The 17,318-nt window shown below is 36.0% G+C and overlaps 1 protein-coding gene across 1 annotated transcript; it reads left to right on the top strand.

The window, feature by feature from the left end:
* Positions 1-3,234, top strand: LOC125228219 (serine/threonine-protein phosphatase 2B catalytic subunit 3-like). Its single transcript, XM_048132707.1, has one exon. It carries the CDS (start codon positions 453-455, stop codon positions 1,938-1,940), a length of 1,488 nt encoding a protein of 495 aa, XP_047988664.1. The 5' UTR covers positions 1-452; the 3' UTR covers positions 1,941-3,234.
* The last annotated feature ends 14,084 nt before the right edge of the window (positions 3,235-17,318 follow it).

Genomic DNA, 17,318 nt, shown 5'->3' with positions numbered 1-17,318 from the left:
ACCTACCGTGTCGGCGATTAATAATTATCATAGATCTTATTAAACGACTATGATTTTTGCAAGTTATTTTAGGATCTCATAAATCTCATTTTTCTTGCCATATAAAAGAAGCGGCCAGAAATAAAATTATTTCAGTGATGTCTGGATTTTAGATAATAGTTTTATTTTTATGATGATAAAATGTCCTAAATTAGATTACGGTATAGTCATACTGGCAACTGTTTGTTAAAAACTCAGTGTTACTATTTAATGATATTTTCAAAAGTAATAAAACGCGCTCGATATCCCTGTTTATTTTATTGACCACTCGCCAGATGTTTGCGCATTGTTTTCCAGTGCGCAGTAGTTTCTCTGTCGTGAAATCGGGATTCTGTTTTAGTATTATATCTACTCTGCCATTTTGAAAATAGTGGCGTGTATGGATTAGACCTAGTGTTTTTTATGTGACAAATATGTCCGGGAGCAATGATAAAGTGTCGACTACGCAGCGTATGATCCAAAGTGTTGCTTTCCCTCCAAGCCACAAGCTCACTGTATCGGAAGTATTCGATGAGAAAACTGGACAGCCTCTGCCAGATGTACTGAAGCAACATTTTATCTTAGAAGGTCGAATCGAGGAAAATGCAGCTCTACGAATCATTCAAGATGGTGCCACCCTATTACGATCTGAGAAAACGATGATCGAGATTGATTCACCGGTGACTGTGTGCGGAGACGTCCATGGCCAGTTTTATGATTTGATGAAATTGTTCGAGGTGGGAGGCTCTCCCTCTTGCACCAAGTATTTATTCTTAGGCGATTATGTCGACCGAGGTTATTTCAGTATAGAATGTGTTCTTTACCTCTGGGCTTTGAAGTTGTGTTATCCCAAGACGTTATTCTTATTACGCGGCAACCATGAATGCCGACATTTGACAGAATATTTTACCTTCAAACAGGAATGTAAAATCAAGTATTCTGAGAAAGTGTATGATGCTTGCATGGATGCATTTGATTGCTTACCACTAGCTGCTCTTATGAACCAGCAGTTTCTATGTGTGCATGGAGGGCTCTCCCCGGAAATTAACAACTTAGATGATATCCGTAAACTAGATAGATTCAAAGAACCGCCTGCATTTGGAGCTATGTGTGATCTACTGTGGTCTGATCCTCTTGAGGACTTTGGCAATGAAAAAAATGCAGAACATTTCTCGCACAACTCTGTTAGAGGTTGTTCTTATTTCTATAGCTATGCAGCATGCTGTGATTTCCTGCAAAGAAACAACTTGTTGTCTATCATTCGTGCCCATGAAGCTCAAGATGCCGGATACCGAATGTATCGTAAAAGCCAAACCACTGGTTTCCCAAGTCTTATTACTATTTTCTCCGCTCCAAACTACCTGGATGTCTACAACAACAAGGCGGCTGTCCTCAAGTATGAGAACAATGTGATGAACATCAGACAATTCAATTGTTCTCCCCACCCCTATTGGTTGCCCAACTTCATGGATGTTTTCACCTGGTCTCTTCCATTTGTGGGTGAGAAAGTAACAGAGATGCTGGTCAATGTCCTTAACATCTGTTCAGATGATGAGCTTATGACTGAGGGTGAGGATGCATTGGAGGAAGCTAATCTCAGAAAAGAAGTCATCCGCAATAAAATCCGTGCCATTGGGAAAATGGCACATGTGTTCTCTGTGCTTCGTGAGGAGAGTGAATCTGTTTTGCAGCTCAAGGGACTCACCCCTACTGGAGCTCTGCCTCTGGGTGCTCTCTCAGGTGGCAAGACATCTCTCAAGAATGCCTTGCAAGGCTTCTCTCCCAATCACAAAATCACTTCTTTCGCTGAAGCTAAAGGCTTGGATGCAATCAATGAGCGCATGCCCCCAAGGCGTGATGGGCAGCGCACACCTGATCCTCAGGACAAAAAACCTCATGTAAACAGCAATGCACACTCGTGAAGTGTTAGCTCCATCTTCTCTTCGATCCTTACTTTTTGATCCACATTATAGTGGTAGTGAAATATGTGTGAAGGAGACTCAGCTTTTGGAATGATAATATTTCACATTCAATACTAGGTGGATTTGAAGGGAATTGTAATAGATACAAAATATTTTTAAATTTGGATTAACTTTTTTTCAATAGTTGAAATTAAAATTTCTCTTAAGATATTACCTCTCGATATTTAAAGTATGTCAGATCTGCAGGCAACAAATTTATTTAGTCAATTAAATATTAAGGAATGCACATTTATTTATAATGCGCTGCACTGTTTAATTTTTGGTAATGTAATTTTAAATTTTTCATATGAAAAAGACATGATATTGTAATGTAAATTTATTCAGATTATCTACTTATACTCTACATTGTTATCTACATTAGTGAAAATTAGACATGTCTATAATTTTCAAAGCATAATTAGCTGTGATATTAAGCGATGATCAGTGTATTATTTAATAGCGATCTGCTAGTGGAGTACAGGCATGTTCATTGGCTAATCATGCATTGAAATATGTAAAGTAAGCGGAGAAGTTCTCGGCTTTGGGCGTGTCTTTATATTCTATTTAAGTAATAAAAATAATTATGTACTATAGTGTGCAGCACATGGTGTGTCGTTGCGTGCGTGTGTGCTGTGTAAATATGCCTCGTGCGTACACACACGTTATTGCAGCTTTAACACTTGAGATAAATATTACTCTCTTTAATATCTTTGCTACAAGTTGTACTTAATTGTATTTTATTGTACAAAATATACTAAAATTACTATCTATGAACTATTACTTAAATTTAATTTATATTTGGGTGTATGCTGGCCCCTGGTTGCCTGCATGCAGCTGAACTTGTATGCTGGAACATCACATATTAAAATTTCTTAGCCATAATGTTTCGGTATATAAGGTGTAGTGGCTAGTCTAATTGCAGATTTTCTTACAGCTTCTATTCCAAATTTCACTTATATAATAATATATGGTTAAATAAATAACCTATGCACTGTTGGAAAATCTCTTTTGGTCTGCCAAATAATTATTAATCGATGCAATAAGTTCATATGTGAATACTAAAAGTGGCTTACATCATTTTCAAAGTCAGTACTAAGTATTTTATCTCAATTCAGTGTGTAGTCCTTCATATGTTCTGTACTTTTAAATAAATTTTACCTATGTAAAAAACTAACCATATATTTAATTTTATTTTGTACTAATCATGGGAAGTGTTGTTTTATCCTTATAAAATATATTAACATTGAGCTCCATATATTATGGTTTTAATAAATGAACTTCAGTAAGAAGACGAGTAAATATGTCTGGGGTAGGTAGTCCTGAGAAACAAGTTAAAAATCTTAATATATTGTTCTTTGCAATCTACCCACCTGCCCTCTGCCCAGGTACTATTGATCATAAGTTAATAACTTTGAATATAAATGTAAAACTTATTCAAAAATAGTAGGTACCTAACTTGAAAACGTCATGACTCATGATACATACTATTATACCTAGTACATTTTTCCTTACGGCAGTAACCTTTGACTTGTTGAATACCTAACAGAATTTCTAAACAAAATCAATACCATTATTGTTATTGCCACATTGGTATGTGGCTCGCACGAGGTATTGATAATATCTAATTATTGAGTTATAATATAACCACAAAATTAAAATTTAGAAAAAAACCCCGACATAGTGGACCGATTTTCATGAAACACGGCTAAGAACGCTACGTGACGCTACCGACTAATTCAGCTTTCAAACAAAGAAAATCTTAATCGGTTGATCCGATCGGAGCTACGATGCCAGAGACAAACAGACATGTCAAACTTATAACACCCCGTCGTTTTTGCGCCGGGGGTTAAAAATCGTTAAATTAAAAAGGCAGCTTAACCAGGCTAATGTAGGTGTAGCTTGAGAACTTGAAGGTAAAACGTACAGTATATGATTTTTTTTTGTTATCCTTTAACTCACGAGGTGGGTGTCTCACAGAGTCGTGTTTTTTAATCTCAACCTAATTTTCGCTCAAAATCACAATCGGACGAACCGTCCAAAGGTAAAAAAACCAGAGGATAGTGCGCTGCGGGCCTTTAAAATAGGAGTAAATACTCTTTCTTCTTGAAAGTTGAATTGAATTCTGATAATATCAGAGATATGTAATAATTTCGCTCGTTCACACAGTACCATCGCATATGATGTGAGGTAGCCTACCCAGACCCCACAGACCAACCCACAATAGGCACAACGTTTTGTTCGTTTAAACTCCGGAGCTCCACCGCACCGCACGCACACACGTTACTTTAACTATACCGTCTTCGCCTCGTCCATTATTGTGTGACCTCTGGACCAGTAACAAGTATTCGAAGTGGGAGCTCACGATTACACTGGATAATTAACTGTGGGGGTCAATAGGGAATAGCAGGCAAAAATGGTCGCGCGATAAATGGTAAAACATCAGGCCGTCCCTACCGCACTATTAGTAAGTGCCATATAGGGACGGCCTTATGTTTTATCATTTATCGCGCGACCATGCTTGCCGGCGACGAGTCTTTGTCGTGGGGAATCTTGAAGTTCGTGTAGAATAGGTAACAGCAATGTGTACCTACTCTCTATTTTGTCAATGAGTCATCGAACGATAGGCACCATGTCGTAATAGTGTTGGCAGACTTGCAGGTAATTAATTTATTCGCGAAGGAAGGTATGTATATATAGCACATTATTAACCACGCGCTCATTCGTAGCGTTTAAGGTACCTACTAGTCTTATATCGCCAGTAGGAAACAACTAGTATTCGTAGTATTAGGTATTGTTACAATTTACGAAATAATTACTTACCTACCTACATTATCTTTAATGCTTTGCTATGTCTAGAACCTACCTACTATGCTGCAATTATAAAGCGACCTACAAAGTTTGCATGTCAGAAAACCATAGCGTGTAAAACAAAAGCTTTTAATAGCCGCAAGAACTTATTACAATAAAGTTGAATATTTTTTCCTATTTTAACTTCATCGCAGGGAAAATAAATTATACAATTTTAAATGATATATTTTTCCCAATTTGTTACTTATTATATTAGGTATGTATGTGAGGCATGTGACTATAGTAATAGGTACGTAGGTAGGCATGTTTTCTAGCTTGTTTGTGCCGATTTATATAAGTTACATAATTACTCACTTAACTACTACCTACATTAAATTTGCGAAACACAAAAGCTTGACAAAATTTGACTTGAAAACTCAATATTCTTAACAAACATAACTAAATAAATGTCACTGTTCTGAACTTAAATGCATGCTATTCTCATAAAAATACCAAAGTCACTATAAGTGTGCCGTTCAGATTTAAGGAGTTCCGATCTGATCTTCATCATCAGTTCCACTGCACCAAATGTCACTGTTCTGGACGTAAGTGCATGCTGTTCTAATAAAAATACCAAAGTCACTATAAGTGTGCCGTTCAGATTTGAGGAGTTCGGTTCTGACCATCATCAGCCAGTTCCACTGCACCAAATGTCACTGTTCTGGACGTAAGTGCATGCTGTTCCTATAAAAATACCAAAGTCACTATAAGTGTGCCGTTCAGATTTGAGGAGTTCGGTTCTGAGTGTTCTGACCATCATCAGCAGTTCCACTGCACCAAATGTCACTGTTCTGGACGTAAGTGCATGCTGGTCTTATAAAAATACCAAAGTCACTATAAGCGTGCCGTTCAGATTTGAAGAGTTCCGTTCTGACCATCATCAGCAGTTCCACTGCACCAAATGTCACTGTTCCGTACGTAAATGCATGCTGTTCCTTTAAAAACACAAAAATCACCATATGTATGCCTTTCAGATTTGAGGAGTTCCTTCGATTTCTCCAGGATCCCACCACCAGAACTGGGTTCTGAGAAAAATGGGACCAATCTGTATACATATACATTCAATAAAAAAAAATTTCTAAATCGGTCCAGTAACGACGGAGATATCGAGGAACAAACATAAAAAAAAAAAAATAACACGAATTGAGAACCCCTTCCCTTGAGATTTGGAAGGCGGTTAAAAATAGTGCAAGATATCAAAAATGTTATATGACCTTTCTTTATTGGGAATTTCATGAGCATTATTTCTTTCATTGACAACTTTTTTCTAAAATATATACTTTCTATAAAAATAAAAATAAACTGAATTTTGGGAGGTGGGGGGATGGGACGCTAGTGTGCGCAAAGCACCTTACCCTAAGGTATCAAACCGCATTTTTTTTAATTGGATTTAATTTTTAGGGTTCCGTACCTCAAAAGGAAAAAACGGAACCCTTATAGGATCACTTTGTTGTCCGTCTGTCCGTCCGTCCGTCCGTCTGTCAAGACCCTTTTTCTCAGGAACGCGTGGAGGTATGAAGCTGAAATTTATATCAATTACTCAGGTCTACTGTCCCTTGAAGCTGTGAAAAAATCAAACTTCTAAGCCAACGCAATCAAAAGATACAGCCGTTTATGCCGCAAATTTTCGACACTTGCAAGGGAATCAAAACCTACAGGGTGCTTCCCGTGAACTCAGAATCTTGAAATTTGGTACGAAGCAACGTCTTATAGCATAGATAAAGGAAAAATTACGAAAACCATAAATTTTTAGTTACATCACATAATATATTTTTTTTTAATAATTTTAACCTTACTACCCATTTCCTCATAAACGCGTAGAGGTATTAAATTGAAATTCATACCAAATACTCAGGTCTATAATATCTTTAAGCTGTAACAAAATCAAACTTCTATGTCAACGCAATCAAAAGAAACAGCAATTTAAGCTGCATATTTTGAAACTCGCAAGTACTCGCAAGGGAATCAAAACCTAAAGGGTACTTCCAGTCGACCTAGAATCTTGAATTTGGCATGAAGCAACGTTTTATAGCACACATAAAGGAAAAATTCCGAAAACCTTAGGTTTGTACGGAACCCTCGGTGCGCGAGTCCGACTCGCACTTGGCCGGTTTTTATTTTTTCAAAAAACACAGTGACCGAATCATGGTAATTATAAGTAAAATGTAAAAATCAATCCTACCTAAGAGTCTAAGAACATATTAGACAGACTGTGACCCAGCTGCATCTTGAATGGGAACTGAACGTGACTGCTGAAGTCTCGTGATAACACAGGCAGGTAGACAGTGTGTAGCTGTAGACACTGATGTGTATGAATTATCGTTGTTCGTATTAAACACGTTGTTCAGTAACCTCAGTTCGCATAAGTACCTACCTAATCGTAATTTATAAATTAAGTCACCAAAACACTCTGTATATTATGTAGCCCTAATATTTATGCTAAGAAGAGCTGGCGACTTCCTCGCACAATGTATCAGCATTGTGATACAGCGAGGAAATGTCGCCAGTATCCTTGGTACAATGCCTCAAGGGCATATTTTATTTAGACAATAGCTAGCTCTTAAGTTTAGTCTTAGTTTCTTATATAATTAATAATTATGTAAATAAAGAATCTTGTCCAGAAATGTTGAAGCTGCTTGAAATTTTGATAAAGATGATAATGAGATACTATGATACATAGAGGAAAAGAGATAGGATATACTTAGCTTTTATCAATCATCATCATTTTTCTCACGCAGGTGCAGGGTAGTCGTCGTTTGTAATTCTGTAGGTAGGTGCAATCCTCATCCAAAGTACCTACTTATTCAATGAAACAATGCGACAAAATTATCTCCCTAGTAGCTTACCTACCATTCTGTAACAGCATATTATACGTATTATTTATTTATTTATTTATTTATTCTTGGCAAATAAGGGGTTGAAAGGAAACGAAAGTAACGAAACTGTGACATCACACTCACACATGATCATCATCATGTTACAGTTTCGTTTTCTTTCAACCCCTTATTTGCCAAGAGTGGCTCTGAAGGTTTAGTAGTTTCATGTGTTCTGCCTACCCCTTTATGGGATACATTGATATAGTTATGTAAGTAAAAAGTGGTGGTTCTATAACTAGTACAATTGAATCTACAAACGATATTATACTCTCAAATGTGAATTTAATTTTTACATATTGGAAAAGTTATCCAGTGTGGCCTGTGTGGCAGATAACTTCTACTTTGGCGCGATATTTAATTCGCTACTATTGACTTCAGGGTCAGCTGCAAAAGACGAAATACGACAGCAGTTACTTAATGTAAAGGTCACAATAGATCAGGAATGGTCGCAGTGATATATAGGCGCTATGAAGCCTTATAATAGCCCATTAATAAAGAAAAAAACCGGCCAAGAGCGTGTCGGGCCACGCTCAGTGTAGGGTTCCGTAGTTTTCCGTATTTTTCTCAAAAACTACTGAACCTATCAAGTTCAAAATAATTTTCCTAGAATGTCTTTATAAAGTTCTACTTTTGTGATTTTTTTCATACATAACATATGGTTCAAAAGTTAGAGCCCCCCCCCTTTTTTCCTTCAGGAGCGATTATTTCCGAAAATATTAATATTATCAAAAAACGATTTTAGTAAACCCTTATTCATTTTTAAATACCTATCCAACAATATATCACCCGTTGGGGTTGGAATAAAAAAAAATCAGTGCCCACTTTACATGTAGGGGGGGTACCCTAACAAAACATTTTTTTCCACTTTTTATTTTACCACTGTTGGCGTGATTGATATTCATATTGGTACCAAATTTCAGCTTTCTAGTGCTAACGGTTACTGAGATTATCCGCGGACGGACGGACAGACAGACATGGCAAAACTATAAGGGTTCCTAGTTGACTACGGAACCCTAAAAAGGACACTTGAGCAGATTGTGTACCCCGAGAAAGTGCAATTTGCTCGACCGAGTCCGGTCCGGGACCTCTTGCAGCTTGTTGAGCAAGGTCAAGCACTGCGCCGTTTATCGAGCGAACGATTAGCAATTCAATCAATAAATTGCACGAGAATGTGGTCCTCGGTCTAGCGAGCTTCCCGAAGAGTATGGAGAAGTAAGTACCTATCGATAACTCTAGTCTAGTTGAGATGAGAGTGTAAATAATAATTTTTAAGAAAAAAAACCGCCTTTTGGGGTTCTGGTGATAAATACTTTCAAATGTTGGATTATGTTATCAATTCGTCTGTATATTTTTTAATGTTTGTTATTCGATATCTCCGTCATTTCTGAACCAATTTTGAAATTTGGATGATTCTGAAGTACTTACAGATGAGAATGATTATCAGAACGGAACTCTAACCAGGGGCGGCTCACTCTTCATCAGCAGTTCCACTGCACCAAATGTCACTGTTCTGGACGTAAGTGCATGCTGTTCTTATAAAAATACCAAAGTCACTATAAGTGTGCCGTTCAGATTTGAGGAGTTCCGTTCTGACCATCATTAGCAGTTCCACTGCACCAAATGTCACTGTTCTGGACGTAAGTGCAATGCTGTTCTTATAAAAATACCAAAGTCACTATATAAGTGTGCCGTTCAGATTTGAGGAGTTCCATTCTGACCATCATCAGGAGTTCCACTGCACCAAATGTCACTGTTCCGTACGTAAATGCATGCTGTTCCTTTAAAAACACAAAAATCACCATATGTATGCCTTTCAGATTTGAGGAGTTCCCTCGATTTCTCCAGGATCCCACCACCAGAACTGGGTTCTGAGAAAAATGGGACCAATCTGTATGCATATACATTCAATAAAAAAAAAATTTTCAAAATCGGTCCAGTAACGACGGAGATATCAAGGAACATAAAAAAAAAAACAGACGAATTGAGAACCCCTTCCTTTGAGATTTGGAAGGCGGTTAAAAAGGTAGATAATGGGTATGAGTAATGAGTGTAATGACCTCGACAATGCGCTTATCGCGCGTTTTGGTGGCCATGTTAGCATAGCAGGACAGTAAAGCTAATATACATAATTGCTACACTAATAATCATTAAGCTTAGGTACTTTACTATAGCTTTACAATGTAGGACGCAAGTAGGTACCTAGTACCTACAGTATTTTTTTTTTATTTTTATAATAGGTGTGGTTGGAATTTGGAGCAATGCTCCATCATATCCAATAGCGGACGCGGAGCTAGTACCTACAGTAACGGCAACATACTCGTAAATATAGTTTGGTCGCGACTTGTCTGGCACGGTACCCCTACCTACTGATAGCAGAGGTATAAAGAATTACCTACCTACTACTTAACGTTACCTAATTATTCGCTTATTACAAGTTACGATACTTTGGTTATACATATTCCTTTGAAAAAACCGGCCAAGAGCGTGTCGGGCCACGCTCAGTGTAGGGTTCCGTAGTTTTCCGTATTTTTAGGGTTCCGTAGTCAACTAGGAACCCTTATAGTTTCGCCATGTCTGTCTGTCCGTCCATCCGTCCGTCCGTCCGTCCGTCCGTCCGTCCGTCCGTCCGTCCGTCCGCGGATAATCTCAGTAACCGTAAGCACTAGAAAGCTGAAATTTGGTACCAATATGTATATCAATCACACCAACAAAGTGCAAAAATAAAAAATGGAAAAAAATGTTTTTTTAGGGTACCCCCCCTACATGTACAGTGGGGGCTGATTTTTTTTCCATTTCAACCCCAACGTGTGATATATTTAAAAATGAATAAGGGTTTACTAAGATCGTTTTTTCATAATATTAATATTTTCGGAAATAATCGCTCCTAAAGGAAAAAAAAGTGCGTCCCCCCCCCTCTAACTTTTGAACCATATGTTTAAAAAATATGAAAAAAATCACAAAAGTAGAACTTTATAAAGACTTTCTAGGAAAATTGTTTTGAACTTGATAGGTTCAGTAGTTTTTGAGAAAAATACGGAAAACTAAGGAACCCTTCACTGAGCGTGGCCCGACACGCTCTTGGCCGGTTTTATTCTTAAAAACTACTGAACCTATGAAGTTCAAAACAATTTTCCTAGAAAGTCTTTATAAAGTTCTACGTTTGTGATTTTTTTCATATTTTTAAAACATATGGTTCAAAAGTTAGAGAGGGGGGGGACACACTTTTTTTTTCTTTAAGAGTGATTATTTACGAAAATATTAATATTATCAAAAAAAACCGGCCAAGAGCGTGTCGGGCCACGCTCAGTGTAGGGTTCCGTAGTTTTCCGTATTTTTCTCAAAAACTACTGAACCTATCAAGTTCAAAATAATTTTCCTAGAAAGTATTTATAAAGTTCTACTTTTGTGATTTTTGTCATATTTTTTAAACATATGGTTCAAAAGTTAGAGGGGGGGGGCGCACTTTTTTTTCCTTTAGGAGCGATTATTTCCGAAAATATTAATATTATCAAAAAACGATCTTAGTAAACCCTTATTCATTTTTTAATACCTATCCAACAATATATCACACGTTGGGGTTGGAATGAAAAAAAAAATCAGCCCCCACTTTACATGTAGGGGGGGTACCCTAATAATACATTTTTTTCCATTTTTTATTTTTGCACTTTGTTGGCGTGATTGATATACATATTGGTACCAAATTTCAGCTTTCTAGTGCTAACGGTTACTGAGATTATCCGCGGACGGACGGACGGACGGACGGACGGACGGACGGACGGACGGACGGACGGACGGACAGACAGACATGGCGAAACTATAAGGGTTCCTAGTTGACTACGGAACCCTAAAAACGATGTTAGTAAACCCTTATTCATTTTTAAATGCCTATCCAACAATATATCACACGTTGGGGTTGAAATGAAAAAAAAAAATCAGTGCCCACTTTACATGCTAAATGTCAATTTGCGATAAGTTGTTTTGCCAAACGTTTATTTGGGAAATGATAATATGGGAATAATAGTTTGGGATGTGAAACTTTGGGAAACGTTTTTCGGCGAATCGTCAGTAAACCAGTCGTATACCTACCAGCGTACCAGCACGGGAAGCATGGTCGCGCGATAGACGATAAAATAGCAGGCCGTCCCTGTCGCACTATTTGTAAGTGCGATAGGGACGGCCTGATATTTTATCGTCTATCGCGCGACCATGATTCCCGTGCAGGAAACGTTTTTATCTTTATGATTATAATAATGAGTTATATGATTTAAATTGCCAAATTTTATACACATGTAATATAATGCTTGATTTTTCTCTTAATTAGCGCTAATAATTATTAATTACCATTGAAATCCTGATTTAATGAATCACCTATTGGAACAAGTGTTGCTTTTGAGGACGAACTTATTTAAATTATGTAAATTAACATATGTTCAATGCCTATATTACGTAAATGAATGATTAGATAGATGATTACGTATATTATGAAGGTATACGTCGGTATCCACAAAACATATTTTTGGATTCTAGCGTGTACATAATATACGCAATAGCGTCATACTAGGACCATTTGTTTAATTAATCTAAATATCATTTTTACGGCTACCTAATGATTCTCCGACAATTTTTTAGCCGATTATTGATTCGCCGACAACGATTCGCCGAATGTCATTTAGCCGAATAATCAAACTATCGCTGTCACTTTTGGTCGAATAACGTTACTTAGAATCTTGGTTCGCATACAGTTTCAGTTCGCTTCTGTGCAAATTATCCGAACTATCATTGGACATTTTTCATTTAGCAAAGTAATAGTTTCGTTTAGGCCACGTTTAGTCGAATAACGTTTCACATTTTATACGTTGTTAAAATATTTTCGCTTGAATGAATTATCCCTGTTGTAAAAAAATTACGCACTTAATAGGCACTTTTTTTTCTTAAACAATGTATAATGTGATTTTTTTTTTGTAGCGGTAATAATTTACATATTCTGGCAATTAACATTATGTTCTTGAACAGAAAAGTGCTAATTTCCGAATGGGAGAACTAAAATTTTAAATGTATAAATTTGGTGAGTTGAAAACAACAATACATAATTTATTAAAATTAATCCTTAGAATCAGAACATTTTGACACGTTGAAATAAATGTGAGTTTCTTATAAACGATCTAACAATTTTTACCTTTTTTTTTTTTTTTGTCTTCCGCAGACCACGGTAGTGCAACCCAGCCAAATTGGGAAAAAAAAAACAAATGATCACTCGACCTATTGTGTTTCGGCCAATTTTTTGTCGGCCAATTTTTACAATTACTAAATGGGTGAATCAACTTTTCTTTGCCAGCAAAATTTCGCATACTTCGACTAATGTGTTAGAAAATTTGTGGGATTTAGTCTAATTAATGTATACTTATTATATTAAAGACAAATATACTAGCTACGCAATACAACATGTAATTATAGGATTTCCTATTTTATAACTTTGTTTCGAGCAGTGACCCAGTGGACATAGCTGTCCCTCACTTTTGTATGAAAAAAGTGTCTCTTCCACTGGGTCACATATTGTTTTAATTAAAAATGAATCGTTTTTAAATTTTTCCCTAATTGGTATACGTGAAATAAGGATCTTTATTCACGATGGTAAGGTTAAAAATCACAAAAGTAGACCTAATAATAAGTAAGGGTAATTCTTGCAAAAAGCAAGAAAAAGTTGATTCACCCAAATGATTATTCGACGAAAAGTCAATCGGCGTATCAAATTTCTGCTAACCGACTCCGTTTACGAACGAATATTATTCGAAATGAGACTCTTCCAATCGTTATTCGGCCAAAAAAGACGTCGGCGAATCGTTGTCGGCGTACCGAAAATCGGCGTATTTTATTTCGGAATATCAATCGGGCACCCATTTTTACAAATGGTAACTCGATATTTTTAGTGGTTTCTCTATTCTAAACCAATATGAGACATTCCTCACAGGATATGCTCATGATATGCTTGCAAGCAAAGTTTTTTAGGAGTACGTATTGTATTTTTCAAAAAGCTTGTGTACAAATACAACCGTCGCCTCAGTTAAAAATACTTTATATTTAATAAAAGTGAGTCTATTTTTTTTTTACCTATCAACAAGCTAAAACATCTTTTACAACAATAGCGACTGCCATCTGACCTTCCACCTCAGACGCCAAACTGGGCCCTATTAGGATTAGATCATAGTACAGATGTAGTGCGTAAAGATTTGGGTTTACTGACGATTCGCCAAAAAATGTTTCCCAAAGTTTCACATCCCAAACTATTATTCCCAAATTATCATTTCCCAAATAAACGTTTGGCAAAACAACTTATCGCAAATTGACATTTAGCAAAACTTTTTTTTGGCAAGTATTTGTTTCCCAAAATATTTACTTGGTCAAATTTCATTTTACCAAATATTATTTAGTCAAAGGTATTGTTAGGCAAAATTTTCATTTCCCAATATATTGTAATTAAATGGCGCACTGGAAATTTGTTGGTTGGTTTTATACTTAGTGTCCAAGATTTGTGTGAAATAATGTGTACGTCGTACTACTTTTTTTTCCTCCTGCTGCAAATGTCAAGGATGACATTTTCACTTACATGTCCGGATACATTTTATTAAAAAGAAACCTGATGTTTTCAAGACCATTATGTTCTATAAATTTTTAATTACTTTAAAAAGTCATTTCCGGTTTGCTCATTGTCAACCTAACACGCTCCTCCTCGCTTCGCTCGTCGTCGCACCTAAACTGACTTTGTCACACGCGACTTTTCTGTTACAATACTAATAAAATTATTACATTACATTAATTAATGCCTTGTAATATTTATTGTCAAACGTGGTAACATACCTTTGCCAAACAATACTTTGGGAAATGAAACTATTGCGATATGATTATTGGGAAATGAAATTTGACGAAACGTTTTTTGGCGAAACGGCAGGACACCAAAGATTTGCCTTCGTATTGTTACGGAAACGTAAGAATGTGTCATGCTATTGCTGTCATTCTCAGTACAAGATGTACTGACATTGACTGAACTAACATGACAAATATGCTATGCGGACATTTTAGAGTACTTACAGCCATGAAGATATTAATATCCTTATAGTAATGTATTAGAAATTGTCCTGCCGTTTCGCCAAAAAACGTTTCGTCAAATTTCATTTCCCAATAATCATATCGCAATAGTTTCATTTCCCAAAGTATTGTTTGGCAAAGGTATGTTTCGCAATGAATTTGTTTGGTCAAATTATCATTTGGTACAATTTTACTTAGTCAAATTTTATTTAGACTAAACTTTTTTTCGCAAATGTTTTTAATGGCAAAACTTATATCCCAAAAACATGTTTGGTAAAAATTTCACATCGCAAATTTCGAAAATATTTAGGCATTTGCATTTTCATTTCTACGGGATCCATTTAATTTACCGAAGATTTTTTTGCCAAATTTAACTTAAAATCTGTCAAATGATAATTTCAGTTTTATTCCCAAGTACTTCACTTGGACAAGAAAAGTTTGCTCAACTTTATTTTTGTCAAATTTATTACTGGACAAAATTATTTTGTCAACTATTTTTTAGTCAAAAAATGTTTCTACAAATTACACCATGCAAAACAACGTTTGACAATAAATATTAAAAGGCATAAATGTAATGTAATAATTTTATTACTATTGTGACAGAAAACTCGTGTGTGACAGAGGCAGTTTAGGTGCGACGACGAGCGAAGCGAGGAGGAGCGTGTTAGGTTGACAGTGAGCAAACCGGAAATGACTTTTAAAAGTAATTCTTTTTAATAAAATGTATCCGGACATGCAAGTGAAAATGTCATCCTTGACATTTGCAGCAGGAGGAAAAGTGTGTGTGTGGATTGAGTGAGCACCTTCCGAAAATAAAAAAAAATATGCTGATCATTTAGTAAAAGTTCTAAAACAATTGTAAAACGAATCTCTGAATTTGTAAAAAGATAAATCAAAAGATACAGCCATTAACATGTGCTCACTCAGTTCTCACAAACTACCAACGAAAACAGTGAATATATTCATTTAACATATAATATTTATATACTAACATTTAGTAAAAAATAGGCCAACCTACCTCTATAAATATTAGATCACCTAGTGACGTATTTAATTTTTTACAAATAGTTTCTTATGCTCACTCAATCCTCACACTTTTGAAAAGCCGAATTTTGATGAAAAACATAAGATTTAGACCGCTATTATATGTGTATAGTTTAGTAAAAGTGAAATGGGAATTTGTAAAATACAAAACGAACCACTAACGTGTCAGGTTTTTTTATAATAAATTTTTGTAAGTGCTCACTCAGTCCACACGTTTTGAGAAAGTTAAAAATGTAAATATCTTACGATTTGTAGCACCTAAGACACTCGAAAGTACTTCAACATTTAGTAAAATTTTTTACTAAATATCCACCATCTAATATTTTATATTCGTTGTCTGGTTTTAAAGATATTCAGACATAACTTTTCTCATACAAATGTATCAAGTAGGGTGACCACACTATGTCGGCTCCTGATTTTTCCCACCTTCCCATTGTCATATTGAGATTGGGGAGTTTCGTTCAATTTTGATAATAGTTTATATTAAACTAATACCATATTCATTCTCCATCTGCAAACTGTTTTTAGGTTATGTTCTTGGCCTAGTGATGATGTGTATTGTGTAATTTTTATCGACGACAGGATAATAACCATATCGACATTCTTGCATTAAAAAGGACATGAATGATAATTGGTAAGAAACAAAGAATATAATACTTCACTAGTAAGAAACCAGAACCTGGTAATCTAATCGTGCTAACAGATGAGCGTACCGGATTTGTAAGTGGGAGCGAGAAAATAATAACTATTTCTCGCTCCCATTTACAAGCTAGCAAGCATCCATATGGATGACCTTGGTGCGGTACGGTGCTCGTACGGTCATGTGTTAGCAGCCTTACAGCGTGCGTAGCCGAATGGCATTACTCCGACGCCAAACGAAAACGAAACGCCGTGCCAGTTAGTCTGGCTCTGTCGCGCCAATACGCACGAGCGATATAGATGTCGATATGGTTATTATCCTGACGTCGATAAAAATTACACAATACACATCATCACTAGGCCACGAACATAACCTAAAAACAGTTTGCAGATTGAGAATTAATATGGTATTAGTTTAATATAAACTATTATCAAAATTGAACGAAACTCCCCAATCTCAATATGACAATGGGAAGGTGGGGAAAATCAGGAGCCGACATAGTGTGGTCACCCCACTTGATACATTTGTATGAGAAAAGTTATGTCTGAATATCTTTAAAACCAGACAACGAATATAAAATATTAAATGGTGGATATTTAGTAAAAATTTTTACTAAATGTTGAAGTACTTTCGAGTGTCTTAGGTGCTACAAATCGTAAGATATTTACATTTTTAACTTTCTCAAAACGTGTGGACTGAGTGAGCACTTACAAAAATTTATTATAAAAAAACCTGACACGTTAGTGGTTCGTTTTGTATTTTATAAATTTCCATTTCACTTTTACTAAACTATACACATATAATAGCGGTCTAAATCTTATGTTTTTCATCAAAATTCGGCTTTTCAAA

The sequence above is a fragment of the Leguminivora glycinivorella genome, chromosome 7 (assembly GCF_023078275.1).
Source record: "Leguminivora glycinivorella isolate SPB_JAAS2020 chromosome 7, LegGlyc_1.1, whole genome shotgun sequence".
Lineage (NCBI taxonomy): Eukaryota > Metazoa > Arthropoda > Insecta > Lepidoptera > Tortricidae > Leguminivora > Leguminivora glycinivorella.
Note: the sequence above shows the minus strand (reverse complement) of the source record. Positions and strands in the feature narration are given on the sequence as shown.